The sequence below is a fragment of the Macrobrachium rosenbergii genome, chromosome 56 (assembly GCF_040412425.1).
Source record: "Macrobrachium rosenbergii isolate ZJJX-2024 chromosome 56, ASM4041242v1, whole genome shotgun sequence".
Classification (NCBI taxonomy): Eukaryota; Metazoa; Arthropoda; class Malacostraca; order Decapoda; family Palaemonidae; genus Macrobrachium; species Macrobrachium rosenbergii.
The window spans coordinates 34834704-34861095 of NC_089796.1; the positions used below are offsets into that span (position 1 = coordinate 34834704).

The following is a 26392-nucleotide window of genomic DNA, read 5'->3' on the forward strand; positions in this document are numbered from 1 at the left end:
ATAGTTGGTGAGCAAGGTGAAGAGGTGGAGAGATCTTATTGTTTTGAACGGGTCCCCTTCCAGAAAAATGGCAGACAACTGTGTTTCTGGGGTTGTTTCTCTTTTCTGACTCTTTCTGATGCTTTAGTGTTGATATTCACTGTGTCTGTCTCACAAAACACCTGTTCAGTGATATTTGTTTCTGTATGCATTGTTAATGTTCCTAAAATGAGAGATAGCATTGTCATTGAGCAGGTTTACAGCTGGCATACTACATCTTTGGCAGGCTGATAGTTTTTATGAAAACTTTGTATTACTCCCCAGTGTGTAAAGACTTATTTTATTAATGGGCTAGGAATATCCGATATAATTTTCTATCTACTTTTATTTTTGGTTTCTGTCATGTACAACCTTCTCAGGTCTCATGACACTGTATTAGCACTATAATGGCCAAAAATAACTCGGAAAAACATGAAACAGATGAAAAAGCTTAGTGGAATTGTGCACTGAATGACAGATGTTTACTTGGCAACTTGCTGCAAAGCTGTTGCTTCAGTAAACAAAATGGAGGAAATGTCAGGTGGCATATGACTCCCCTTTGCACACTACTGCACCACCTATGCGGTCTTGCAGTTTTCACCCGTCAGTAGAAATATTCCTTTAATTTTTATGAATGCCATGTTCTAAAACTTTACTATTTACCCTTGGTGAAGATACAATTCTTTATGAAATGCTAAAGCACCTCCCATAAAAATCCAAGGAATCTCCTTTTTTTATTATCGATAAAACTGGGAAACAGAGATACTACCTTAGAGGTAGAAAATGGCTCAGATCATCCCAGTAAAAAAGTCAAATGGGGATGCCTCTCTACCTGACAGCTACAGAACTATATCCCTCAACAGTTATGTCTGTTAGCTAATAGAAAAATGACCAATACAAGATTCATATGGCACTTGGAAGCAAAAAGTCTTTTTTCACCTTAACAATCTGGTTCAGGAAAAATAAACTGGACTAGGCTTTCAAGTTGTTAAACCAAATAAAGCCGTGTTTTGCTAAGTAATGTCAAGTAAAGGTGGTTTTCTTTGACTTGGAAAAAGCTTATGACACAACTTGGCTTATTGGCATTGTAAGACAATTGTATATGTATAAAAAGAAATATATGCTTTCTAGATTTTTCATCAGGTATACTTAGCAGTAAGAGTTGGGAATTACATACCAAATCCCTTCTGGCAAGCAGGGGGAGTCAATCACATAGCGTTCTTAGTGTTATTATTTTGGCTTTTGCCATTAATGTTATCCAGGTAAATGTACAATCACTCAAAAAAGTTTTGCAACATACTTCAAAACTTTTCGGACAACAGCTTATAATAGCGACATCTGGCGCTATTTGGCAACTCAGTTGTAAGCGCATGAAACAACTGAGCACTAGTGGTGGGTCCAAGAAATTACGTGCAGTTTCCCTTAAACAGGGCTTTTTTTTTATATTGCTTACTGTTGTCATATTTTACTTAATTAAAAGATGTTACTATAACACTTCAGAGGTCATTGCCGTTCTTATGTTTTAATATTTTCATCTCCAACTGCCATCACTATCGTTGTTTTATCTCCTTCCTATGTGTGAACTTTGTAGACATAGGCCTACGACTGTTACAAGTTAAACTATTAGTCTTATTAACATCAACAAATACGACTTTTGTAAAGATTTGCTTCACATTATTATTAACTAAATTTCTGAATGACTAATCCTATGTATATTGTGAACTAGTGAAACTTATTATAAAATATACTGAACTAGACTAACAGATTTCACGTCTATTTTTGTAATACATAGAATATAAACGCACAAACATACATTCATACATACATACATACATACACACGTACATACATATATATATAATGCCGTTATCATGTGTAATTTCTCATTTCTTTCATTGCTACTTAGGCCTATCATTTTGATGCCTCTTATGAAGTTAACAGAATATATGACGCCTATTTTTGTATTTCTTGTTATCTAAGTTTCTAAAGAATTAAAATTAGCTAGAAGTTCAACATTAATTTAGTTAATGCTAGATGCCAGCAGTGAAGAAGACTACCATGCTCATCAGTGGAGAATGTCTCCTCCTCATCGCAAAAGATGACTCGTACAGAAATCATCGGCCGCTGGATTATATTATAACGCAAACCCTAGCCTCTATTCTTTGTGTTTTGCTGATATGAAGTGTTTCTTGGCAGGAGTGTGATGAAATAATATCTTGGTCTCATGTAGCCTGTTACGGATGGTTTGAGCAGCAACTTGAAGGGAGAGCGTAATGTTCTCTCTTTATAGCAACATCGGTTGTCAGGGGGGAGTTAGGCGGAGCTCCTTCAGTGATCATCCGATGATGATCAACACTAGTGCAACAATGGGGTTGTCCTCCAGTTTTTACAATGAATTTATCATGTTTCCTCGTTCTCTCTGTTGTTGTATCCCTCTATACATGGTTGTTTTATTTACGCTAAGCTGCCGAGCAATATCTACGATAGAAACATTAGTCTTATGCAAGCTAATGATTGTGGTGCCGCTTAGTCTGTTGCCCATCTTATCGGTGCTAGTGACGAGACAGTTTAAACTTTTCCTGCCCAAATGTGGAGTCACACGATAACATACGACGTTATGAGATTTTTTCTTTTTTTGTTTGTGACAACGATAATGGTTGAATTCTTTCTTTCTTTATTTATATATAATTTCATTGATGGTTATTCAATATTATTTTATTAGTCAATGAGCTTTTATCTGGATTCGAAATATAGTTTCTTCTTTGACTCTTTTGCCCAATCATCTGAAGTGAAATTTTTCAAAATGTTTCGTCATTTTACGTAATATGAAATTTTCACTCACCATTCTTTTTTATATTGTTAACCGTATGATTAATAACCAAAATCGAATAAGAAAATTACATTTCCTTGTAAATATCAAAAGAACAAATTACTGTTAGGTGAACGAAAACTTCTGGAACATGTTGCAAAACATTATTGAGTGACTGTACCTCCAACAGTTAAAGGCTCTTTATTTGCTAAAGACTTGGCATTACATTGTGCAGGATATGCTGCAGTATTTACCTGTCAGTATATGTGAGGGGCTATTAATGCAATAAACAAGTGGCCTGATGAATAAGGATTTAAATTCTCATTGTCAAAAACTGTTGCCATTTTGTTTCATAGACGTAGAACTAATGAAAGTCCAAGCTCCTACTCTAAATTGAGATATTTTATCCTATACTAAGGAAGTGTAACTTTTTGGAACGGTTTACGATGGCTCTGTAGAGTTAAAGTTAAAGATCATTAAATATTTTAAACTTTGTACCTGGTTTAGCTGGCATGCCAATAAAATGTCTTTATTAAGATTCTTTAACACAATACGTAGAGCCAAACATGACTTTGGCTGCCAAGTAAATTCTGCTTCATAATCAAAACTAAAAGACATTATAGGGCTTAGAAATTGCACAGGAGCATTCAGAACTTCACCTGTTGAGAGCCTTTCTTTTATGTAGTTTTACATGAACTGCCACTAGGTCTAAGAACATTTGAGCTAGGTTTGTGATACACCATGCAACTGAAAAACTTGTGAGAGAATCGAAATTTAAGATAAGGGAAGTGTGATTTCTAGGTTGTTTGGAACAAAACTTTCTAACATTTCTAAGTCAGGCAACTTGAAGAACTCAAAAGATCTTTGAAAAAGAACATGCACTTATCCTTTCATGGTTATTCTAGTGAAAAAGGTTACCTCGAAAAATCAATAAAAGGGTCAATTTTCTATAAGGCATCTTGCAGTACTTGTAACGTACATTTGGCATCTTAAGGTTTTCGGCTGTTTTCAGTCATATCAAGAGAAATCCGGGCAGAACGAATCCTATTCAATTGTGAGAACGTTTTTCCACTTGATATTTTTGAGATATGTTTTTGTAGTTTTTCTGTAACTTCTTGATGTTGGGGTTAAGATTTCCATTTGTTTTTAGAGTAGGCAGAGATTCAGGAATGCATCTATTCTTTTTCATTTTCTTCCAGACTATCTTGGGATGCATTTTTGAACCCCTGCCGTTGATATTGTATAACATTTTGTAATATCTATTTTCTTTGGCCACTCCAGGTTTGTATATAAATTTTAATTGTACAGAACTGCTGTTTTTCTATTTTTATAGCATTTTCTTGTGACTTTTGTCATAATGATAGAATTTTTATTCCACCTTGGAACTGCAGGTCTAGAACAGATATTTGCACTAGCTAGGGCGTTTCTGTGAGCAGTGTATGCGAGCTAAAAGAGTCTATAGTTCTCTCAGTCAAAGCACTTCCACTAAATATTTTCCAGTCTGCTTCATCTGCCTTCCATTTAGAAGAGGATTGTACAAGAGCATTTTCCATGTGTTATGTGAATTGAGAAATGGTAACTGCTATTACGATATTGATTTACTGACCAGTCATAATCAATATGAATATTAGATGAAAAAATACTTTAATCAGTGACTGAATGGGTATTTGTTGAATACTGTCAAAGTCCATTGCTCCATTATTTAGCACTGGGATGTGATCATCCAAGATAGCTAATATCTTGCCATTGGCATTCACTGCTCCTCCATCCCTTTGGGGGATTATGGGCGTTAAATTCCTCCAAGGAGTAAGCACAGAGTAGTAGGATTTAGGATATATGAATTTGGGTGTTAAAGGCAAGAACTGGGGCAGTTTTGGCCATTAAGTTTTTGAGACCATGAAAAAAGAGAATTAAAGTTGTTGGACAAGAAGATGAATAGATCCAGAAAATAAAGCAGAGAAAGTACAAGGCTCGAAAGTTAGAACTGGAGAAAATCTCACAATTGCACAGAGAAGTAATAGTTAGAGAAGTTGGACAGCCATAAAGTGGGTGTAGCTATGGGCTGAAGATACAGTGCAAACACCCTTTAGAACCTCCTATGGGGTTAGGGGATAGGAAGTTGGTTTATTGTTTTGAATGACCGTGTAAGTGAAGTACAAATCAGGAGGAAGGTATATGGGCCATGTCATTATCTGTTTGTCCAAAGTGAAAGTTACTACCACAGCATGAAGATTAGTATTAGGGGTAATAAAGAGTGCTGTAATGACTTATGAGCAATGCTTGTTGTTCTCCTTTTGCACCATCTCCAGCTGGTGATGGAGAATTATAAATATATACAATGATCCTTCAGTCATTCGTTTGACATAGAAGTCATTGCAGATGATACCCCTGACTTCTTTACACCTCACTGGGCCTGTTGGACTGCTGTTGAAATGGATATGAGGTCCTGCAGTAATTTTTGAATTGACAGGAGTTTGTCCAAACATTGCTTTCTCAGTGTGTGTCCTAGCTTTCTCAGTGTGTGTCCAGTCTCCTAGTCCCTTCCTCAAGGACCTGGCTTGTAAGCTGTGGGAGAAGCTCACTTCCACTACCTAGAGGGCTGCTGTAAGTAACTTGGGTGTTAGAGCCTCATTGTCGTCCTCTATCCAGTCTGCTCCCTGGCCCAAGTTATCAGGGTTCTCTATGCCAAATCACTTTTGAGCTTCATATTTCTTCTACAGAAGTTTTCCATACTCAGTTAATCAGCAACACATACCCTCTCAACTACACAGCTTTATATTGTCCTTTCAGTCAGGTGGTTGGGGTAGATCCCTCTATAAGTTGCCAGGTGGTGGCCAAAGATATTCTGCCATCCTCTCAGGCCTCGTCCCTGGTTGGGGCATGCCTTCAAAGGTTTTGTACTTGGGAGTTGGTCGATCAACTTTGGGTTTTTGAGGTTATTAATAGTCATTGATCTTCCCCTGTTGTCTTGATTGGTTGACCTTTAAGTCCTACTACCCAGTCTGGTGAAGATACAGGTCCTCAACAGAGAGGTGGCTTCCATCTTGCAGAAGGGATTCATCACTGAGAATCACCCTTTGAAGCTGGGGTTTTACAGTAGGCTCTCCATTGTTTCAAAGTCTTTTGGAGGTCAGAGAGTGATTATAGGTTTCCTCCAGCTCAACTAGTTTCTTCGTTTGACTCCCTTTAGGATAGAAATGTATCCTAGTAAGAGATCTTTTTTAATACCACATTCTGACTCATTTGCTATCCAGGAAGTTTCTGTGCTTTGTATGGTGGGACCATGTGTTCCATGTTTGGTCCTTTTGCTTCAAGAGGTATACAACCCCTCAGGTCCTCATGAGAAGTATGGCGCTCACAACTGCTTAGGCTTATTGTCTAGGCCTGCCTCCTCTTCAGTATCTGGAATACTGGCTGGTCTTGTCTGCATCAAGGTAGGAGTTGAGGAAGTCCCCGTGGCTTTTCATGGACTAGTGTTTTGGTGAAGTTAGACCTTGCCTCTCCATACAGGCATTGTACATAGGTGTGCAAACAAACACAACACAGTTGGTCTGCCCTTCAAGGATAGGGTTCATTGTCTCCAGAAGACTATTTAAGGCACTAATTTGACATCCTCAGCCCATAATCAAGTTTTGGCAGGCATTGGTAGGTCTCCTTATATTGATCAAGAAACTGGTTCCTTGCAGTCAGTTATTCATTTTATGAATGAAATGATGTAAGTATTAATTAAGCAATAATGGTAATAAAGTAATTAATTCATAAATAGAGATATACCAATATATATATATATATATATATATATATATATATATATATATATATATATATATATATATATATATATATATATATATATATATATATAACCATTAAGTTACAAATGTTGGCATTGTTCACATAAAGCCATAGCCCCCAAAATATATATGGATATGTAAATGATAAATAAAAATTAATTAAAAAGCCTTCCATTTGGTGTGCAATGCTGAGCAGGCTGTAAAGAGTGATGGTAATGTTTTTACCAGTTTATATAGCAAACTGAGAAAGGGGTATGGGGAGAAGGGGGTAACAAAAGTTGTGGGCGGCTGGTAGGGCCCTCATCTGTTTTTGACATCAAATAAAATGTCATTTTGTTCATTGTTTTTTTTAGTAGCTGACTGAGATAACGTCATAAAAGTTTAGTGGCTGAGAGAGCACTTGGGAGCTTTCATGATTATTATTGGCTTCTCAGCAGTGATGGCATACAGTATCATTACGTTTAGCACCTTTGAGTGGCTGATAGAGATGTCATATGACTGCTTCATGGACTACTTCTTTCTCGTGTTGTTTGTGTGGGTTTTTCATTTTTTTTTTTTTTTTTTTGATTGAACTACTCTGGAACTCAAGATTCCTTCCCCTCTCACTTCCCTCCAACTCCCTGACTTCCTATGGATAACTCTGACAATAACAATGAATTCATGAGGGCTTAAATTTAGAAAAAAAATTTAAATAAAATCTAATATTTTATATATTTCCTGTAGCTAGAGTCCCTACTTCAAAGATGCACCCCACTTTTGACTAGCATAATTTTGAAAACTTAAAAATACGGTGACAAAACTCACAAGTTACCTTTGTTTTGGTAGTTGTGCTGTGCACATTTGACTGCCTCAGTGCATTGAAGAAGTAGCAGATAAAGCTTATTAATTAATGTAGTTTTTTTCACTTCATTCATTTTAAAAATACATTGTTTGATGTCATTTTCAGGCTCACTGATTTTAGTGTTAAACGTTTCCTAAGTTGACACACCAGTGAATTTTAAAACTTGCACTGGCCAGCTGTGTTGCTTCAGAACTTTTCTTGCCCATCACTGTTTCAATCTGTATTAGTGCATGTGGGCGCATGAGTATATATGTAAACTACAATCTAGTAGACAGGTGTTGTTCTTTTGTTTGCCTTACTCTTTCTCACTATGCATTTTTCTGTTTATATGTTTATTTATATTTATTAATTTGTTAATTTATCTGTTTTTCTAATAACTGATCTCTTTTTGTATTTCCCATTACCTTCTGTTACTTCTTTCGAATGAACACTGTATTCTTTGGGAGCTTGAATTTCAAGTCATTGGCCCCTGTGGGCATGTTCCATATGAATAGGGTTCATGCTCTGAATAATAATAATAATAATAATAATAATAATAATAATAATAATAATAATAATAATAATAATAATAATAATAATAATAATAATAATAATAATAATAATAATTTAGTTGCTATTTTTGTGGTATGACATACAAAAATTTAGAAATCCTTACATTGTCCAGAACCTAGCCAATCATATACAGTTGGCTGCAACCATGGCTAACCCATGGCCAAGTAAACAGGCAGACATTAATATGATTCCTTACATAAGTGCAATTTACTTGTAACTGACAAATGAACTTAACTTTTGCAATATAAAGTCAGTTGCAAAGTACATGAAAAAGTTAATATCTCTTTGTTGAGTTTGACTAGTATGATTCTGTTAATCAGTAAATATATTGCATTACATATTCACCAAAGATTTCAACCAATAATATGCAACAGCCTAAGCTCTAGTAGCTTATTCCGTGTTTTGGATGATGTAAAGATTTCATAAATTTTTATATGCCATACAAAATAAATAATATTGTTGTAATGCATCTTTAATAACCCCAGCATTCACATAGATTAGAATGAAGTGTTTATTAGATTTTTAATGTGAAGGTATCAAAATGCAGTACAAAACATTAGCCACTTGTCCAATATAAAGTCAGCATGTGAGCGCATGCATGTATGTGTGCATATGTATACGTACTTGTAGGCATCACTTTGAAGTAAACTACAGTGTGCACTTGCTGTGCGTTTGCTTGTCTTAGCCCTTCACTCCCTGGTTATTCTTAAAAAAAATAAAAAAAAAATTCAAATCCAGCCCACATAAGTAGTTTCAGCATTGCTCACAGGAGAGAGAGAGAGAGAGAGAGAGAGAGAGAGAGAGAGAATTTCAGTGTTAGTTCTTTACTAATTTTATATACGGCACAGTTTGGTTTTTAATTTTGCCTACAGTCCTGTACAGTGTATTCTGTGCTGTGTATATAGTAAGCATATACAGGACTGTGAAGTGACAAAAGAGAAAAAAGTTATGAATATGTCGTTTTACATCTATGGTGTTCATTTTACTGTATCTGCAAATTTCAAATATCTGTAAGAGCCTTGGGTGTATTATTATGGATGATTGAAGGAATACTATAATTCTTGTGGAAAAGAAAGAACCCGTTATTACAGAATCCCAATCCGGTGATAAAAGACAGTATTTTTAGTGGCAGTCTATTTCAGTAGGCTTACTTTAGTAAGATATCAAAATGTTGAAGTACAGCAATGTCATCTGGAAACCCCATTAACATTTCCTTTTTTCACAGACCTCTTTCCAAGGGAAGCTCCAGTTTATCAAAAACCACAGAGAATACAAAGAAGAGTAAGAGGTCCGCAATCAATGGTAAGGAACAAACAAAAATACAAGCAGTCATTCTTGTCTTCCTTTAGGATTTGCTCTATAAAAAAAAAAGTTTTAGTGCTCATAGGTTGACAGACTGATTCCAGGGTCAAGATTTTACTCTTTTAAGAAAATTAAGTATGCAAAATATAGATGAAAATACTTTTGTAGGTTATTTAGACATTTATTTTTTATTCACGAGACCATTTTGTGTGAATAGGTGCTTATTATGGAAGACCAGTTGTATCCCATATATTTTGGACATGAAATGAATATGTCCGCATTGAGAAAATTTATGAGATGAACTTCCGTCAGAACTAATATTAAAAGGTGTTACGTTGTTTTAGGGGTCCCATTAATTATAGGTAGCCTTTAGCTGTCCAGAACACATATAAATGTACACAAAGCAAGGTGTTTCAAAGAAAAATACTGGTTCATTGTCAGTGCACCATCAGTGAATAAAGACTTGCTACCATTCTCTCCAGAAAACTAGTTTTCTGCAGTTGTGTGATATGCCTTAACAGAATTACATTGTGAGAGCATTTTTATCTGTCTAGTTATCTTTTCATTTACTTGATTCTGGTATTTTGTAAGTTTTTGCTTTGTCTTACTCTCTCATTCCCACTTGAATCAGTTGTTTTTCCATTTGCTGCATTCACTCACTTTTGCATTTGTTGTCATTGTAATTCTAGGTTAGAGTTTTTTAAAACCTACACAAATACAAACGTTCATTCTTTACATAGGATTTAGCATGCAAACACGAATTAGAATGGCTGTTTAAACTTTATGAAAAGTTAGTTAACTATCGACAGGTAGGAGGGAGCCCCGCCCACCTGTCAGTCTGTGCTCCATTTTGTTTCCAGCCTCCGTAGAGTTCAGACATCTATCAGTACTTTCTGCCTGACTTTGCCGTTCAAACTTTTCATGAATGAACTGGAATATTCACCTAGGTGTTGTGACGACAGTTTTAACAGCCACAAATCAAGTGGAGTATTCCCTTCCCTTCTTTGTATTTTTACTAATACAAACCCTTCAGTCAGTTAAACATGATAACAAGGAATTCAAGTTCAGTTTTAATTGCGAGGATGATCACTCGTTTTCTTCAGAAACATAGCAGCTTCTGATAGTATTCACAACAGCTGTGTTGTTTTCTGATATTTATTACCAGTAGATTTATTTTTCAGACATGTAAGACTGGGCTACTTAGGACTGTTAAGAGTTTGGTTTTATTTTTCTGGAGGAAGTAGGCTTTTCATGCAAGTTCCCCTCATCTCTTGGCAAACATGATAGTATTCACCTGTTTTATTTTCTCCAACACTTCAGTCTGGGTTCTTACATCCTGATTGGGCAATTGTGTATAAACTCATTACTTCATGGTCCAGAAGTTAAGCAACTGCTACATCCTTCTCTTCTGCTAGCAAGTAGTCAGATTTGCCTAGTCACTCTGTAACTGCAATTTGGGCCATCAGTTTCTTCAGATGAGGCTTCCATCTTCCCCATGGCACTTCCTGCTGTAGGCCAGGTTTTACTCTCATGCAGTAAGCTTTCTCCAGTCTCTATGCTTTCTGTTAACTCACAAGAGGAGGTCTCCCCTCTGTTCCTCCATGGATGTCTCCCTCTCCTGAGAATCTCCTATCTACCCTTGGTAGAGATCTGCTAGTCAGGTTGACTGCTGCTTCCACTCTTTCTGCTTGGATGACACCCATCCGCTTTGCCCCTCAGCCTCCTCAGGCTAGGCTGCCTTCCTCCACATTTCTTCGGTCTGTTGAAGATGATAATCTTGACGAGCTTAGGTCAAAGATTATGTTTTTCAGAATTGGTTCCTTGCCACTGTTGATTCCTAAGTTAAAAGAGTTGGTAGCTGACTCTGGTGCTGCTCCCCCCATCATTTTTGCTGCCCAGCACCATTTCTGCTCTTGCTGCTGTGCAGCCTCATTATGTTGCTGTTTCTGCTGCTTCAGCGTCTGTTTGTAGTACAATATTCATATTGTCTACCTCTGGATACCAAATCCTGTCAGATGTTCCTGTGTTCATATGCTTGGGCATATACTAATCTACCTGATTATTCAGCAACCTCTGTTGTACTCCCTAGATGCTTCTAGTTCTTCAACTGTTCTTGTGTATTCAGTCATCCATGCCTATATGGCTGATCCTGTACTTCTATGTATTGCAGTACTGTATTCTTAATCTTGTCTTACCATCTGCCCAATATATCCGACGGTTTTGTACCCTGCTCTTGCATTCAGCTGTCACAACTCTTGCCCCCCACCTTGTGTGCCTTATTCACTATTGCCCACAACTGCCTCAATGTCCTTGACTGCTCTTGCTTTGGCACTGACTACCTAACTTACCCTGGTTTCTGCATTGCCCTAGAAGTCTCCAGTGGCTGTGGTTCCTGCCCTGCCCTCAGTGCCCTCCCACAGTCTTCTACTAGCTCTTCTTTGGTCTTAGTGTTTTGCAGTTCTGCTGTCATGTCTTCTCAGGCCCTGCCTGTTCCTCGAGAGATATGCTGCTTAGGATGACTCCTTCACTGGTTCCTACAAGTCTAAGAATATTCCTGAGCCACAATATGATTTTATCATCCTCCCAAGCCCAATATCTTCACAATCAAGATGAGTTCTCACCCTGTTAGGGATACCAACATGACCTGGTTCGTGACCCATCCAGTCAAGTTGCCCATCATCATCCTCTGGTCATAATTCAAGATTTTGTTGTCCTTTAACTAGTTCTTTGTTGGTGACCAAGTCTTCTGCTCCCCCATCTGTGATTGGGTCTTCTGCCTGTTCCACCCATTCACTTACCCCTGGCTTCTCTGGATTGGCCATTTTCAGTTGCCAAGATCTTGAACCCCAAAGGCAGGCAGGATTGATTTTTCTCAGGACTCCTTGTTCTTGGTCAAGGAACCAGAGTCAGCTGTGAATTTGTGCACCCTTGAAGATGATATATCTTTTGTCAAGATTCTGTGGTGCATTCCTCAGACCTCTTTCCCACCAGATTGAGTTTTGTTGTTGATGGATACATGTGAGAGCTCCTGTAGCATGAGTTTTAATCTCCTGAACTGGCAAGAGTGGTTAATTTCTGCTGCTAGTTTGTTGCTGTCTTCTTATTAATACATTGTTATTACAATTACATATATAGCAGTCTTTAACATTGGAAAATTTTGGGGTGGGGGGGGTTTCCACTTTGAGTTCACACGGGACATGTGGTCCACCAGGGTCTTCATGAAACAGAGCAACCAATAATTAAAATTCTCTCATAGCTGCACTATGCCAGAAAGGTGCCTGGTAACAATGAGTATGAATGGACTCAGGGCAGGAAGATCCTTTTTCCATGCCTACCCCATGTATTAGTATTCACCCTACCTACACAAATGGGGCACAGTGCATGAGTGATGTAACCACTACTCACCAGGTCTGTCAAAACCTGTTTTTTTTATGATGTAGCCAATGTTTGTCCTCAAAGGTGCATATAAAAGAAACAAAACAACTTAGCTCCTCAGAAAGGAATCCCAATCACCTGGATGAAAAATAGTCCATGGTAAAGTCACACAAAGGGCCACCTCTCCTCTTTTGTGAAGCAATCCCTTGAGGAGACAACAATGAAAAAGGAGGAGAGAAGAACATGTCTGCATATTAACTATATGTCTGAGAGGTAACTTACCTAACCATGATGGGATTGAATGAAGGCACTTAGTAGGGTGTAAGAAAAAATGACCATTGGAGAAGTTAGCTGTGTCATCTAGGTACTGTAAGTGACCAGACTGCACATAATGTTTTATCTGTAATATGTAGGTCCAGCTCAAGAACTGTATTTCTTCCTTAGTGGGTCCTCATTCTTGGCTAGGAATGATGGGCCATAGGATTACAGCATTTGACAGCTAGTAGTATAGGTGATGATGTGTTGTTCCCATCTGAAAGAACAGAGTTTAATGATCCAGACTCCTGACCCGAAGGCGACAAAGCAAAACCACCCTCTGGATCATTCGGGATGTGGTTATATTAGGAGTACTGAATTGAGAGGATGACAGGAACTGAAGTAAGTAAGTATACCTTAGTTTTACCAGACCACTGAGCTGATTAACTGAAGAACCTTTGTCAAGGACATGGGAATAGGGACCCTTAAAAGAGCTGGTTTTGCAGTGTAAAGGCCCAGACAGTGGAGCTAAAGGCAAGTATAGAAGTTTATGCCAAACCCATAGAGAGCAGACTCTGACAGTGCAGGCTTGTGGTAGTGGCAAGGCACATGTCCTTAGACAGGTAGATCAGAGAAATCTAGGACTGTTGTAATTATAATTTTAACCAGCCCTTTAGGTAAAGGTAACCCAACCACAACTAGACATTGCTGGATAGATGAAGTCTGTAGTTTCTGTACCAAGCTTCAGCAATAGTAGATGCCTAACTTCCACTCTAGATCAAATTTAGAAAATCTAGGTTTGAAGGTCATGGCTCAGCCTGAGAATAACTGATGGCAGTAAAATTTCTTTCCTCTCCCATTGTTGTAACAGAACAAAACAATGACTGTTGGGCCAATTTTGGGCCACTAGGTAGGCATTCTATAACTTGTCTCTCTGCAGGCTGGACCCCTCTTGGGCTTATAGTCTGCTAACTCTGCCTTATAAGGGTTTTCAGCTGAAGATTGCCTACAAGGGTTTTCAGCTGAAGATTTAAAGAAAAAAGTAAACAGGTCCACTTCTGGAAGCAGAAGCAGGTTGGAAATCTGTTAGGAGATGGCAAGAGGGTTGTCCAACATCCATTTGGTCAAATACACCAAATGCCTCAACAGGGAAACTGTTGTCACATTGAGCAACCCCTTGAGGTGAACTGCCAACAAGTGCTACTTCCTTGTCATCAGTTCGAGAGGCAGTATGATTGTACTAAGAGGAGGCGACCTCCTGAGAAACTTAATCTGTGTCAGGTTGCCTAGGTTTTACAAGATTTAGACCATTGTCAGAGGATTCAGTTGTATGAGAGACTGGAAGGTGGCCATCATTTCCAGAAAACTGATGTGACACCCCTCAGAAAAGATGTCCATCTAGCTACCTGACAATTCTACCAGTGGCTTCTCCAACCTGTCAAGGAGGCATCGGTGTGCATAACTACCTGCATAGCAGAGGCAATGAGAATGACTCATTAGGCAAGAGCACCCTATCAGCACCAAGGCTCTTACAGTTTTAAGAATAGGTCCACTGCTGACTTTGAGTTTAACAAGCCCGCAATCTGTTCCAACTGTCATGTACTTAGTAATTGAATTTACATTGTAAAAGTTCAGTTCATTTGTCTGTTACATGTAAATTGCACTTTTGTGTTGGAAATGACTATTTTATTAAAACCTTGTCTTTCTCTGTGGCACCCTTTAGGATAGCCTTCAGTATTTTCTTCTCCAAGGAAGGATCTAGTTGTTAGAAAAACTGCTAGAGTGGTGGAGGGGGGATGATAGGATCATTCTCCCCCACAGCCTGTTGCAGATGATGCTGTGTCCCAAAGGGAAGGGCTTCCACTGCATGTAGTGCTGTAGAAGGTGACCCCCAATCTGGCAAGTCTGATTTAGCTCTGCCTCTTCCTTTGCTCTTGATGTGCATTCCTAGAATTCCTTTCCATTCCCTCAATATTCTGTTGCATGGGGATACCATAAGGACTGACTGGAGGGTTGTATGTGTCCAGGTTGTTGTGGGGGCTTCTTGGGTTTGTAAGATGGAACTCCAAGAAATATAGTATCACAGGTTCCACCCTTACCAAGAAGAGCACGTACAGTACTGTACAATTCTGTTTACAGGCCCTTCCAGTGAGTTGTTGCATTATCCTTCAAAGAAATCATGACAGAAGGGGGAGGAATGTAGCAGAAAGATGACACTTGGAGGTGATATGTAGGAACATGCCAGTGTTTCTTTTTGGGCCCTGAGGCACTACCCCCAGAAAATGTAGAGTTCACTCCATAGCTTCTGCATAGAGTTCATTGCAACCACAGCAAAGCAATCTTAGAAGACTCAGTGATTTCCCTCGTAGTCACTTCCAGGATGGAGAAAGAGGTTGGGATGGAAAGCAGGTGGAGCCTTGCATGATATTTAGAAGTGGCTGTCCCATCTAAGATTTTGCCTATAGGGGCACCAAACTGCTGGGTAGCCACATTGAGTGGGAGCTTATTCCATTCAAAAGAAAGGGCATATATTGCCCATACTTTGTGGGGTTTTAATCTCTCATTAAGTGCAAGTTCTGAAATTCTGTATTTGCTGCTGTTTTAAAAGTTAATGAGCAGAAGGCTGAGGCCACCCAAAGAGGGTTTTGGATTTCCTAGACTTTGGAAGTACCATAATTCTGTTAAAGTGGGAAAAGGTGGCCTCAGTGGCTTTAGCTGCCATGCTAGCAGGGAATACGACTATCTCCTTTGACAGTTTCGGAATTCCCACTCAAGGAGGGACCAAGTAACATTCTGTATAGGGAAAAGCAGCTATGTCCCGCAATTACATGTTCCACCTCAATCGTCTTTTTTTTTTCTTTTTTTTTTGCTGACGCCTTTGTCATCCGGCAAAAAGCTACACATTGAGCCACTGGGCCAAGGATTATTGGGAGCAGTTTAAGTGTCCCTGACTCTCCCAGCTCTTGGGGGCAGTTATGGTCCGAACTGTTTAGAATATTAGACCCTTAACCAAGAGTTAGATGGGATTTGACATCTATCATTTCACTAAAACTGGGTTTTTAATTGCAAAGCATTCGACACTTGTTATTCGACTGCATTAACGAGCACACAGTGCCTTCCGAAACGAGAACTGTCCTCGGATCTAATTGTAACAATATTTTCATGCAGGAATTTGCATTCTTTTAAAATTATTTCCATTGCCCTACTTCACTGTGGTAATCAGCTGGAATTGACTCCCAAATGTCCACTCCATGCCCTATTGTAAAGGGAACATAACACAATTAAATAGGCCCCTGTGTAAATAACATGCTTGCTAGGACTGAGAGTATTACAAGAATACGATCACAATCTTTCTGATTATAAGGATGACTAAGCAGGACAGAAAGCCAAGAGTCCTATTTCCAGAACCAGCCCATCTCAGGAATCCATGTGCCAGTTCTGATGGATAGTGCAGCCCTTGAGATGCCACCACAAGTACTGTATTTATGTTGATACCTCTCTGGTCTTTACATTATCAGGTGGTAGATAATCCCGCAACAACTCCCACTGTAAACTGAAAAACGGGATTTTGACGAAGGAAAAATCAATTTCTGGAGAGGGGTCCGTGTCACCCGGTGAAAAAGTCCATTCAGCACTTATTTCTAGGTAATTCCGTTGCTAGATACCAGAGAAAAGCTAAATGAAACGCTGGAGTTACTACCCCCAGAGTGAGCTCCATTAGATGGAGTCGTGTATGGAAAAGGATGAACGATATAAACACGGAACCCTGTCCTACAGAGATTCCCAAAGTCAAAAGTCCCACCGAGAGGTGACGCTACAAACCCATGCACCACTCGCGGATTGTACATAAAGCATCGCTAGCCGCATTCCATGAAAGCACCACCCCACTAGAATGATGTTTACTATGGGAGGGAGACAACATAAAATAGGGGTGGGTCACCGGGTGACACGGGCCCCTCTCCAGAAATAGATTTTTCCTTTGTCAAAATCCCTTTTCTGGATCGGGTCCCGTGTCAGCCGGTGAAAAAATAACAGAGAAATAAATATCATTCTTATGCTGTAAGAGACAACGAAATGTTAGGGGAACAGAAGACCATAAGTCCACCGAACAGGTTTAATTGCTAGAAATAATTACAAGTAATGTACAAATGGAACTGGTGGGAGCTTAAAATTAACATGACAATGTATAAAATATACTTAAACAAAACAATTATACAAAATTTTTAAAAATTATAAAATAAATGTGTCACCCGGACAAATATACAGATAACACGGTCAGGGGACAAGATCAAGGTATGCCTGACTGGGATGAATGTAAGGGGATAACTGAGGCAGTGGAGGAAGAACTGACTAGGAATCAGAAAGGGTTCTAGAGGGAGGGACAACGTTCCCTGCCGCTACTGTTGAGAATTTAAGGGCTTCTAAAGATTTCAAATAGTGACGTTTGAAAACTAAGGGAGACTTCCAACCAGTGTACTTGGTAAGATCCGCGAAATTCATGTAATGGAAGTAGTTAATGGAAGTGGCCACAGCTCTAATATCATGAACTCTTGGGACTGAATCAGGATTAGCTTGTTTGATGAAGTACAAGATCTGTTGTCTAATAGCAGGCATAGAGATATTACCCCCTTCTCCGATAAAGAGAGGCCCAGATGAGATGTGAGAGGACCTGTCTAAATAAGCCTTCAATGTATGAACTGGACATAGGGACAGGTCTTGAGGAGGGGGAGAATTTTCCAAGGCGACCACCTATTTTGCGGATCTTCATTTTTAAGCTAGGAACTTAGGGTGAGGAATCAGCAAAACCTCCCTGATGGTAGGAAGTCAACATGGTTGGTTTCCTAGAGAGTGCAGACAGCTCTGAAATTCTAGCACCGAAGCTAGGCTGACTAAAAACAACGTTTTTCTCAACAAGGAAAGGTAGGAACAAGACTGATTGTCGATATCTGATGCTAATTTTAACACGTCATTCAAAAACCAGGAAACCGTATGTGGACGGATTACTGGTCTCAGCCGTGCACAGGCCTTAGGGATGGAAGACAAGTAAGGATCTGTGAGGTCAGTTTTGAAACCGCACAAAAATACTTTCCGTAAAGCCGACTTGACTGTAGTAACAGTACTTGAGGCTAAACCTTTCTCAAACAGTGACCTAAAAAAGGAGATTGCCAAATTTGTGGTCATTACTGTAGCTTTAGATTCCTTCAAAAAGAGTGCTAGCTTCTTAACTGCTGAGTCATACTGCCGGAGAGTAGAGACCCGCTTATCTGATTCCAAGAACACGGTATTAACAGGATCAACATTAGCATCCCTCTGAGCTGCAAATTTCATAAAGTCCATAAAGCCAGGGCACCTTGAATTCTTGAGGAAGCTGACACAGTCAGTGTTTGTACTACCTGTGTCAGTTTTGGACTGGGGATTTGGACGCGGCGAAGTTTCAGTTCCAGCAGAAGTGGAAACCAGTTGCTCTTTGGCCAGTAGGGAGCCACTAGAGCTACTTGACCCTTGAATGTCCTGAGTTTGTGAAGGACCTTTAACAACAAGTTTACGGAGGGAACAGATAAATCTTCTTCCACCTGTTCCAATCCAATGACATTGCGTCCGTGGGAGAGCTTGAGGGTCCAGGTTGGGAGCCACATAACGAGGAGTTTGTTGTTGAACTTGGTTGCAAACAAATCTACCTCCAGGCCCGGAACTTGGTCGCAGATCCAACTGAAAGAGTCCCTCTCTAGGGACCACTCCGACTCTAGGGGAGTCGTCCTTGATAGAGAATCCGCCACGACATTCCGGACCCCTGCAAGATGAGTGGCAGACAGGTGCCACTTGTTCTTGCATGCCAGGGAGAAAAGTGTAATCATTACCTGGTTGATCCGACTGGATTTCGAACCCCCCCCTGTTTATGCAGTGGACTACTGTGGCACTGTCCAGAACCAGCCTTATATGAATCTTCTTGGGAGGAAGGAGCTTCTTCAAGGTAAGGAAGACCGCCATGGCCTCCAGAACATTTATATGGAACTGGCAGAACATGGTGGACCAAGTTCCTTGCACTTCTTGGTGTTGAGAATAACCTCCCCACCCGCTCAGGGAGGCGTCTGTGTGGATAACCAACGCCGGAGGAGGAAACTGGAGAGGAACTGACTTGGACAGGCTCTTGACTGTTGACCAAGGCCGGAGTCTCTTCTTCAAGATGTGAGGAATCAGAGACACCTTGTCTCTGAGCCTGATACTTGCTCGACTCTGCCATACTCTGTTTATATCTTTCAGTTTTGTCTTCAGCAACAGATCTGTCACTGAAGCGAACTGAAGAGAGCCTAAGACTCTTTCTTGGGCTCGTCGAGAGGCTCGTTTGGTCTTGAGAAACTGCCTGGTTGCTCTGGCTATCTCTTTCCTCTTGGTTGGTGGAAAAGAGAGCCTGTGAGAATTCAGGTCCCACTGGATTCCTAGCCACTGAAAACGACTGCTTGGAACCAGGCGGGACTTCTCCCTGTTTACACGGAAGCCCAGAGATTCCAGAAAGCTGACCACAACGGTTGTAACCCTCCGGCACTCGTCGACGCTGGATGCCCAGATGATCCAGTCGTCTAGATACGCGGCCAGCGCAATCCCTTGAGACTGGAGTTGTTGCACGACCGTGTCTGTCAACTTGGTGAAAATCCTTGGGGCTACGTTGAGGCTGAAAGGCATCACCTTGAAAGAGTATGCCTGCCTTCCGAGCCTGAACCCCAGAAAGGGGGAGAACCTTCTTGCAACCGGGACGTGATAATAGGCGTCGGAAAGATCTATAGAGGTGGTTACGGCTCCACGGGGCAGTAGGGTCCGAACTTGGGAAACTGTAAGCATCTGAAACTTGTCGCAACGAATGTAGGAATTCAGACGGGACAAGTCCAGAATTACTCTCCGCTTGTCGGAACCCTTCTTAGGAACACTGAAGAGCCTGCCTTGGAACTTCAGATTCCTCACTTTTCTTATGGCCTGCTTCTGTAACAGATCCGTCACGAAGCCCTCGAGATCCTTGGTCGGTGACTGGTAAAACCTGACTGGTGAAGGGGGCCGTCGATCCAACTCCACCCCAGGCCCTTGGAAACTATACTCTGAGCCCAGGGACAGAAGGCCCACCGGGCCCGAAAATGGTACAGCCTCCCGCCCACTGGAGGTATGTCATTGGTCCAGTGTTTGTTTCCTTCCTCTGGAGCCTCGACTTCCTCTGTTCCTGGGAGAGGAGCGGGGGGCTCCCCTACCTCTAAAATAGCCTCGGGGCTTGTTGCCTCTGGTTGACTGCCCAGAGCGAAATTTCCCCTGGCTTTCATATGAAGCATTGAAAGCCGGGGAGGAGATGTAGGAGGGGGCAGCAAGAGACTGATGTGCCGGCTGAACCAGAACATACTGAGGCAGAGGCTGGGAGGAAGAGGTTGATGGTTGCCCATGCAAAGGAACCTGGACAGCATGAACAAATGACTGAGCCGGGAGGCGTTTGAATTTCTTAAATTTCTTGCCGGCCTTTGGGGATGGCCCGGCAAGATCTGACTGCTTCCGTTTATAGGGCAAACCCCAACGAGAACGGAGACTCTGATTGACCCTAGCAGCCTTAGATAAGACTGCGTCAACTTCTTCTTGGGGGAAAAGATTAGCTCCCCAGATGGAACTTTTCAAAAGCCTATTTGGTTCATGACGTACTGTGGCTGCCGAAAAGATATGCTTCCGGCAGTTCAACCGAGCTGTTATAAAGTCAAACAGGTCTTGTTGAAAACTTGCCAAGAGAGATTTCGCCAAGACCTGGAACAAAGAATCTTCCCTGTACACCAAAGAAGTTGCTTCTGCCAAAGTCAGGGAGTTCAAGGACCTGGCGAGCCTATCCTTACTTTCAGCTTCCGCCTTCAGGAGCGACTCCGGGATCTTAGGGAGCTGCTCACTGAACAGGTCAGAAGCGCAGTCTGGGTCGAGACGAGACACCGTAAACGTATTTGGGGCTCCCTTCCAGAACTCGGTGCCCCCGGGAAAGACGAGAGATGTTGGGTCTGTCTCCCGGAGATGAGGTAGAGGTTTACCTTCTAAGGAAGCTTGACTGGTCAGAGAGGCCACTTTCGAAGTACAAGGAGGAAGGAGAATGTCACTTAAAGTGAACATAGTGAACACTCCTTTAGCTGGTGTGAGCCTAGTGTTCTCCGCTTGCCACTCCGTAAGCGTCCTCATCAAAGACGTTTGGGCTTGATCCCTAGGATAGATGACGGTTTCTTTAGGGACCTTATCAGACCTATTCCAAACCTCCTCCTTCAGCGTGGCAAAACCTGTGAAAGGAGATTTCAGATCCGGAGGTTGGAATTCTAATTCCTCCAGTCTCCTTATGCCCAAACCCTCTATGGTAAGAGTACCTTCGTGCTTGGGAGCATAAAGGGCAGACGCCAAGGATTCCCCAGGTCGAAGGGGGGGAGAGTGGAGGGGTCAGGAACAGAATGGGATTTGGAGCGAGGCCCGCTATCGGCAAGTCCTTGGATTAATTCCTGTTGGGAGTCCACCTTTTCCGTAAGAGATTGCACCGATTCGGAAATTCCTGAAAGCCTGATATCGACTCTCGCGTCGATCCTCTCCAGAAGCAGCTCGACGAAAGAGTCTGTATTAAAGGTAGGAGGAGGGGGAACCACCTTCCGCGACTCAGACCCTGCTTGCTTCCTGGAAGGGGAGGCCGCACTCGTTGACGGCACGGGGCTTGCTGCCCGTGACGCCGCCGAGGGAACCTCGGACCGGACTGCTAGAGATTTTAAAGTCTTTTTCCTTACAGACTTTACCTTAGGGACGGTAGACCTAGAACCGTCCACAAGGTAAGGGGATTTAGCGAAACCTTTAAAGGAGGAAACGGTAGAAGAAGGAGAGCTAAACAGGGAAGAACCTGCCTCACTTACCCCCTTACCTGCTTGATGCTCCGGGACAATGTTCGAAGATTCAAGGCCGAGATCAAGACCCGCAACGTCTTCGGAAACTCCTTCGCTTAAGGCCGAATCGTCTGGAGAGGGCTGGGTCAACTCCCGGATCCCGGTAATCAACGGAGCAGCAACATCGTCGGCAACCGATGCTGTGATCCAGGCGCCGGGAAAAAGGACATTACAGATGTCCTTTGAGAGTATGTAGGGTTTCCTGCCCTACATTACGTCGAAAAGCCGCTGACCCAGACTTTAAGGGCCTGGAGCGAAGCATCCACGAGACTTGCGGTCAGCCTGCCGGAAGAATAACATTATTGCGGTTTACTGAAGGGGAGAAAATTGGTAAATCATATAAGATACAGTTTGGCTGAAAAATGAAAGATGCATGACAAACCTACCGAATCATCGATAGATTGCTCGTAAAGAGCGTAGCAAACATCACAGCCGTCAGGGTGCCAAACTATTAGTTCTCCTACGTGGACCGCACACCCGGAGTGGGATCTACAGACTTCGTGGCCGCTGGCCTGATGCAGGGCTGCGGAGCACCCCTGTTCTTGGCAGCGCACCACCTGAAAGAGTATGAGATTGTGAGTACACCGTGAAAGGTGCCGGAGTAGTGTGCCGAAGCAGCACGTTAGTATAATAAAACTGTGAAACCTGCCGGAATGAACCGGAAGGAAACCGGACTAAAATAAAATCTCATACATAAATCAAATAATAAAAACATAACAAACACACCGGAACTAGCCGGAGTAACATGCCTTAAAAGTATGTGACGGACACAAAACATAATGGGAAGGTTAAAAACTGTCCGGAGTAGGCGCATTCCCGGCAACGAGAGAATCAAATTCTGAAACTAGCGATAACGGTGGGTATGTGACCGGTACACTAGAGCCGCCGGAGCGGGAAGCAAGGAATGCGCCCCGGATAATAGCATAGCGGACAGTAGTTAGCTAATAGAAGGGAAACGTCAAAGGCCCGGAAACGAAGACAGTCAGGTGGAAAACACTAACCGGCCTCGAAAGTACATCCAAACCGGAGTGTCGTCTAATAAGAAGACACACCGGAGGAAAACAGGCCTGACGCAAGGAAGGGAGGGATGAACAGACCAGGAGGAAGAACCGTAAAGAAGCGACCAGAGAGTGGGATCACACTCCCCGGGCGCTCACGGGCCCTCATGTCCACTCGCTGGCTGAGATAGCTACCCAGCTAACGCGAGAGAAGCAGGAGAGGGGGAGGAAGGAACAACCTCCATGGTCAGGGGGAGGGGGGCAAAGAAGGCCAAAAGATGGTGGACGGGAGAGGGGGTAGCAACCCCGGACACCAACAGCCCCTAGAGGGGTGATGCCTGGTAAGGTCAGAGACCGAAACACGGGCAGGCCAAACAATGTAGAGGAAGGGGACACAGGCTATAGGCTTAAAAGGATATGAAATGCTCCCAAGCCTTGACAAGTTAACTAGATTGAAAACGAATCAAGGGGAGAGAGACCATTTGGGGGGGGGGGTGGAGGGAATGGGTGTGTAGATATAACCAGAAGCTGGAAGCCGACCTTAAGGTATGACAGAACTAGGGTAGGCTACGCGACATCCCTCGCTATTCCAGCTTAACCCAAGAGTCTTATTAGCCTACGCGAAAAGCCGAAACAGGGAGAGGGAAAACGTATGTTGAAAAACCCCAGCCAAGACTTAAGGAGAGCGCCAGACAGGCAAAAAACACACATAAAAACACATTGATGGTCGTGCGTATGTATACGTACGACCGCCCACCCCCCCTCCTTTTCCCATAGAAAAGGGGGGCTATAGCCTAACGCCCATGATAAACTAGGATGGGGGAAAACTAAAGCTAACAACCAACCCATGATAAATGGATAAATAAACAAATAATAGTCGCATATAAGAGGAGGACCAGACCCAACACGATGTGGACATGAAGGGAAATGGCCGCCCTCCGACAAAAAGAAATATCCATAAAAATCAATATATATCAAATGCATCCGAACACCAAGGTAAAAATTAAACAAATAATCTTAATCGTACCAATGAAAATAAGATTCCCAGAAGCTAAGAGAAGTGAGGGGCAAAAATAAGGCATGATATGGAATTGATAAGAAGCGAATAGGCCCGAGGGGGAAGCTCGTGGCCTAAACGACAGAACCTCACTTCCCGAAGCAAAGGGACACAGAATAAAATTAAATCAATCAAATTCACTTAAAGTAGGCATCACGAATAGGAAATACATCCTAAACATGAAAAGTAACAGTGAAAAATGATTAAAAACAAGGCGACCCAAGACCGAGGGAGGCCATGTGGAGCCGTGAGAGGAGATCGAGACGGGCGTTATAAATCCCTCTAATTATTAAACTAAAGGGAAATACGGAGCCTCAACCGCCTCAAACAACAACCAAAAACTGGTACTCAACTTTGATGGAGAAGAACCTTGTGAGGATGCCATAAGAACGCAAAAAAGGCACAAAATAAAGAACACAATGAAATCACGTGCGAACAAAAGTGCTTGCTAAAATGGAATGCGGCTAGCGATGCTTTATGTACAATCCGCAAGTGGTGCATGGGTTTGTAGTGGCACCTCTCGGTGGGACTTTTGACTTTGGGAATCTCTGTAGGACAGGGTTCCGTGTTTATATCGTTCACCCTTTTCCATACACGACTCCATCTAATGGAGCTCGCTCTGGGGGTAGTAACTCCAGCATTTCATTTAGCTTTTCTCTGGTATCTAGCAATGGAATTACCTAGAAATAAGTGCTGAATGGACTTTTTCACCGGCTGACACGGGACCCGATCCAGAAATGAAGTATTTAGAGGTGGAGCTTGGGTAAAACCTAACAGTTTACTGTGAAGTCATAGTTGGAAAGGTTGGACAGCACGATGGAAAAAAGCTAATAAATTTTGAAAGAGGTTGAAGTGATCATGAAACAGAGAAATAATATTTGAACCAGAGGAAAAAAAAAAAAAAAGAGAGATGTCCGGTCTGAGAACCCTTTCAGCCATCACACAGCTTCAACATAGAATATAAATATTTCATTGTAAAGCCGTGTAACTTTAAGAGGACATTTTCTCACAGAGATTTTTCTGTTAAAAACCATTACTTTTAATCATTTGCATAAGTTAATAAGAACCATTTCTCATAGTTAATTTCATGTGGTAAATTATATTATCTAGAACAATTTGTAATTGCAGAGTGACATATCCATGAGAGAAGATCCACGCAACCATAACGTTCAAGCACATGATTTTCCTAGTGATGAGGATGATGATTATGCTGGATATGAGGAAATAAGAGGGCAGAAGCACAAGTTTTCAGGTATTGTGCATGTCCACACATTCAAGAGCAGTTTGATGTGTATGCTTCATTTTTATGGGTTATATATATATATATATATATATATATATATATATATATATATATATATATATATATATATATATATATATATATATATATTGTAATTTACTGCAATTTTTTTATAGATTTCATAATCCCAGGAATTGAATACCAGATCTTTAGGTATGACTAATTTTGCCGTAGGTTAATAGATAGTAGACAGAATTAATGCAACGTATAAGCTATAAGTAGCATAGTGTGTTTTGTAGATGCAGTGGATTTTTTACCATAGATTTCTTGAAATATGTTTTTTTAAGATTTTTGTACTGTATAATGGAATTTCTGCTTTCTAATGCTGCTTTCAGTAGTATCCTGCAGTGTTGCTGTTTATTGTATTCAGCACAATGTTTCTGAGTAGGTTACGGTTCAGTATTTAATTTCCTTGTGAGTGGCAATGTTGTTAGGTCTGATCTGATTTCTCAGACTCACCATTGTGTTAAGTAGACTTATCAGTGTCACATGGTTTGACTGGTAGGTAATAATGGATGTTTCTAATTACTGTGTTGGTAATGTAATAAACTAGATTAATAATTTAAATGAAAATAGCTAGGTAACGCACTAAGTGACAGTTTTTCATTGAAGTATATGCGCTGATCTAGATCATACTGGAGCTTATGTTTAATAATCTTGTTTTTCTGTGTTTTGCAGGGCCAAGAAGAGAACACCCAGATAATCCCCGTCTAGTTAAGGTTAGAATTTGAAGTATAACATGAGTAAAAATTGGTTAAATTTCATATATTAGAATGAAGGTAGAGAATATGTTATTTACCCACATAACACATGAAATTGCAGTAATTGCGACCAACAGTCAAGACTTTTTACCACGTTATAGGAAAGATGGGTGTGGATAAAATATGCTTGAGTTACGTATATAACTCTCTCTCTCTCTCTCTCTCTCTCTCTCTCTCTCTCTCTCTCTCTCTCTCTCTCTCTCACACACACACACACACACACACACACACACACACACACTTACTTCCTTTATGAATACAGATAATAATGCAGTAAACAGGGCTTAGTGTCATGATTTACAACTGAAGACTTAAAATTTTTTCATAATACGTCCTCAGCAATAACCTGTTGTCTTTGGACCATTCTCTTACATAATTGTGAATCTTTATTGCTGTGTTAAGA

At 41.2% G+C, this 26392-nt stretch overlaps 1 protein-coding gene across 21 annotated transcripts in view; it reads left to right on the forward strand.

The window, feature by feature from the left end:
* The window catches only part of LOC136836296 (dentin sialophosphoprotein-like), a 377513-nt gene that overhangs the window by 197455 nt on the left and 153666 nt on the right, over nt 1-26392 (forward strand). For all 21 annotated transcript variants that reach the window (XM_067100383.1, XM_067100393.1, XM_067100385.1 and 18 more), the window contains 3 exons: nt 9240-9316; nt 25054-25177; nt 25907-25947. In XM_067100383.1, the coding sequence (XP_066956484.1) occupies nt 9240-9316; nt 25054-25177; nt 25907-25947 (242 nt within the window). The remainder of the gene's footprint in view (nt 1-9239; nt 9317-25053; nt 25178-25906; nt 25948-26392) is intronic.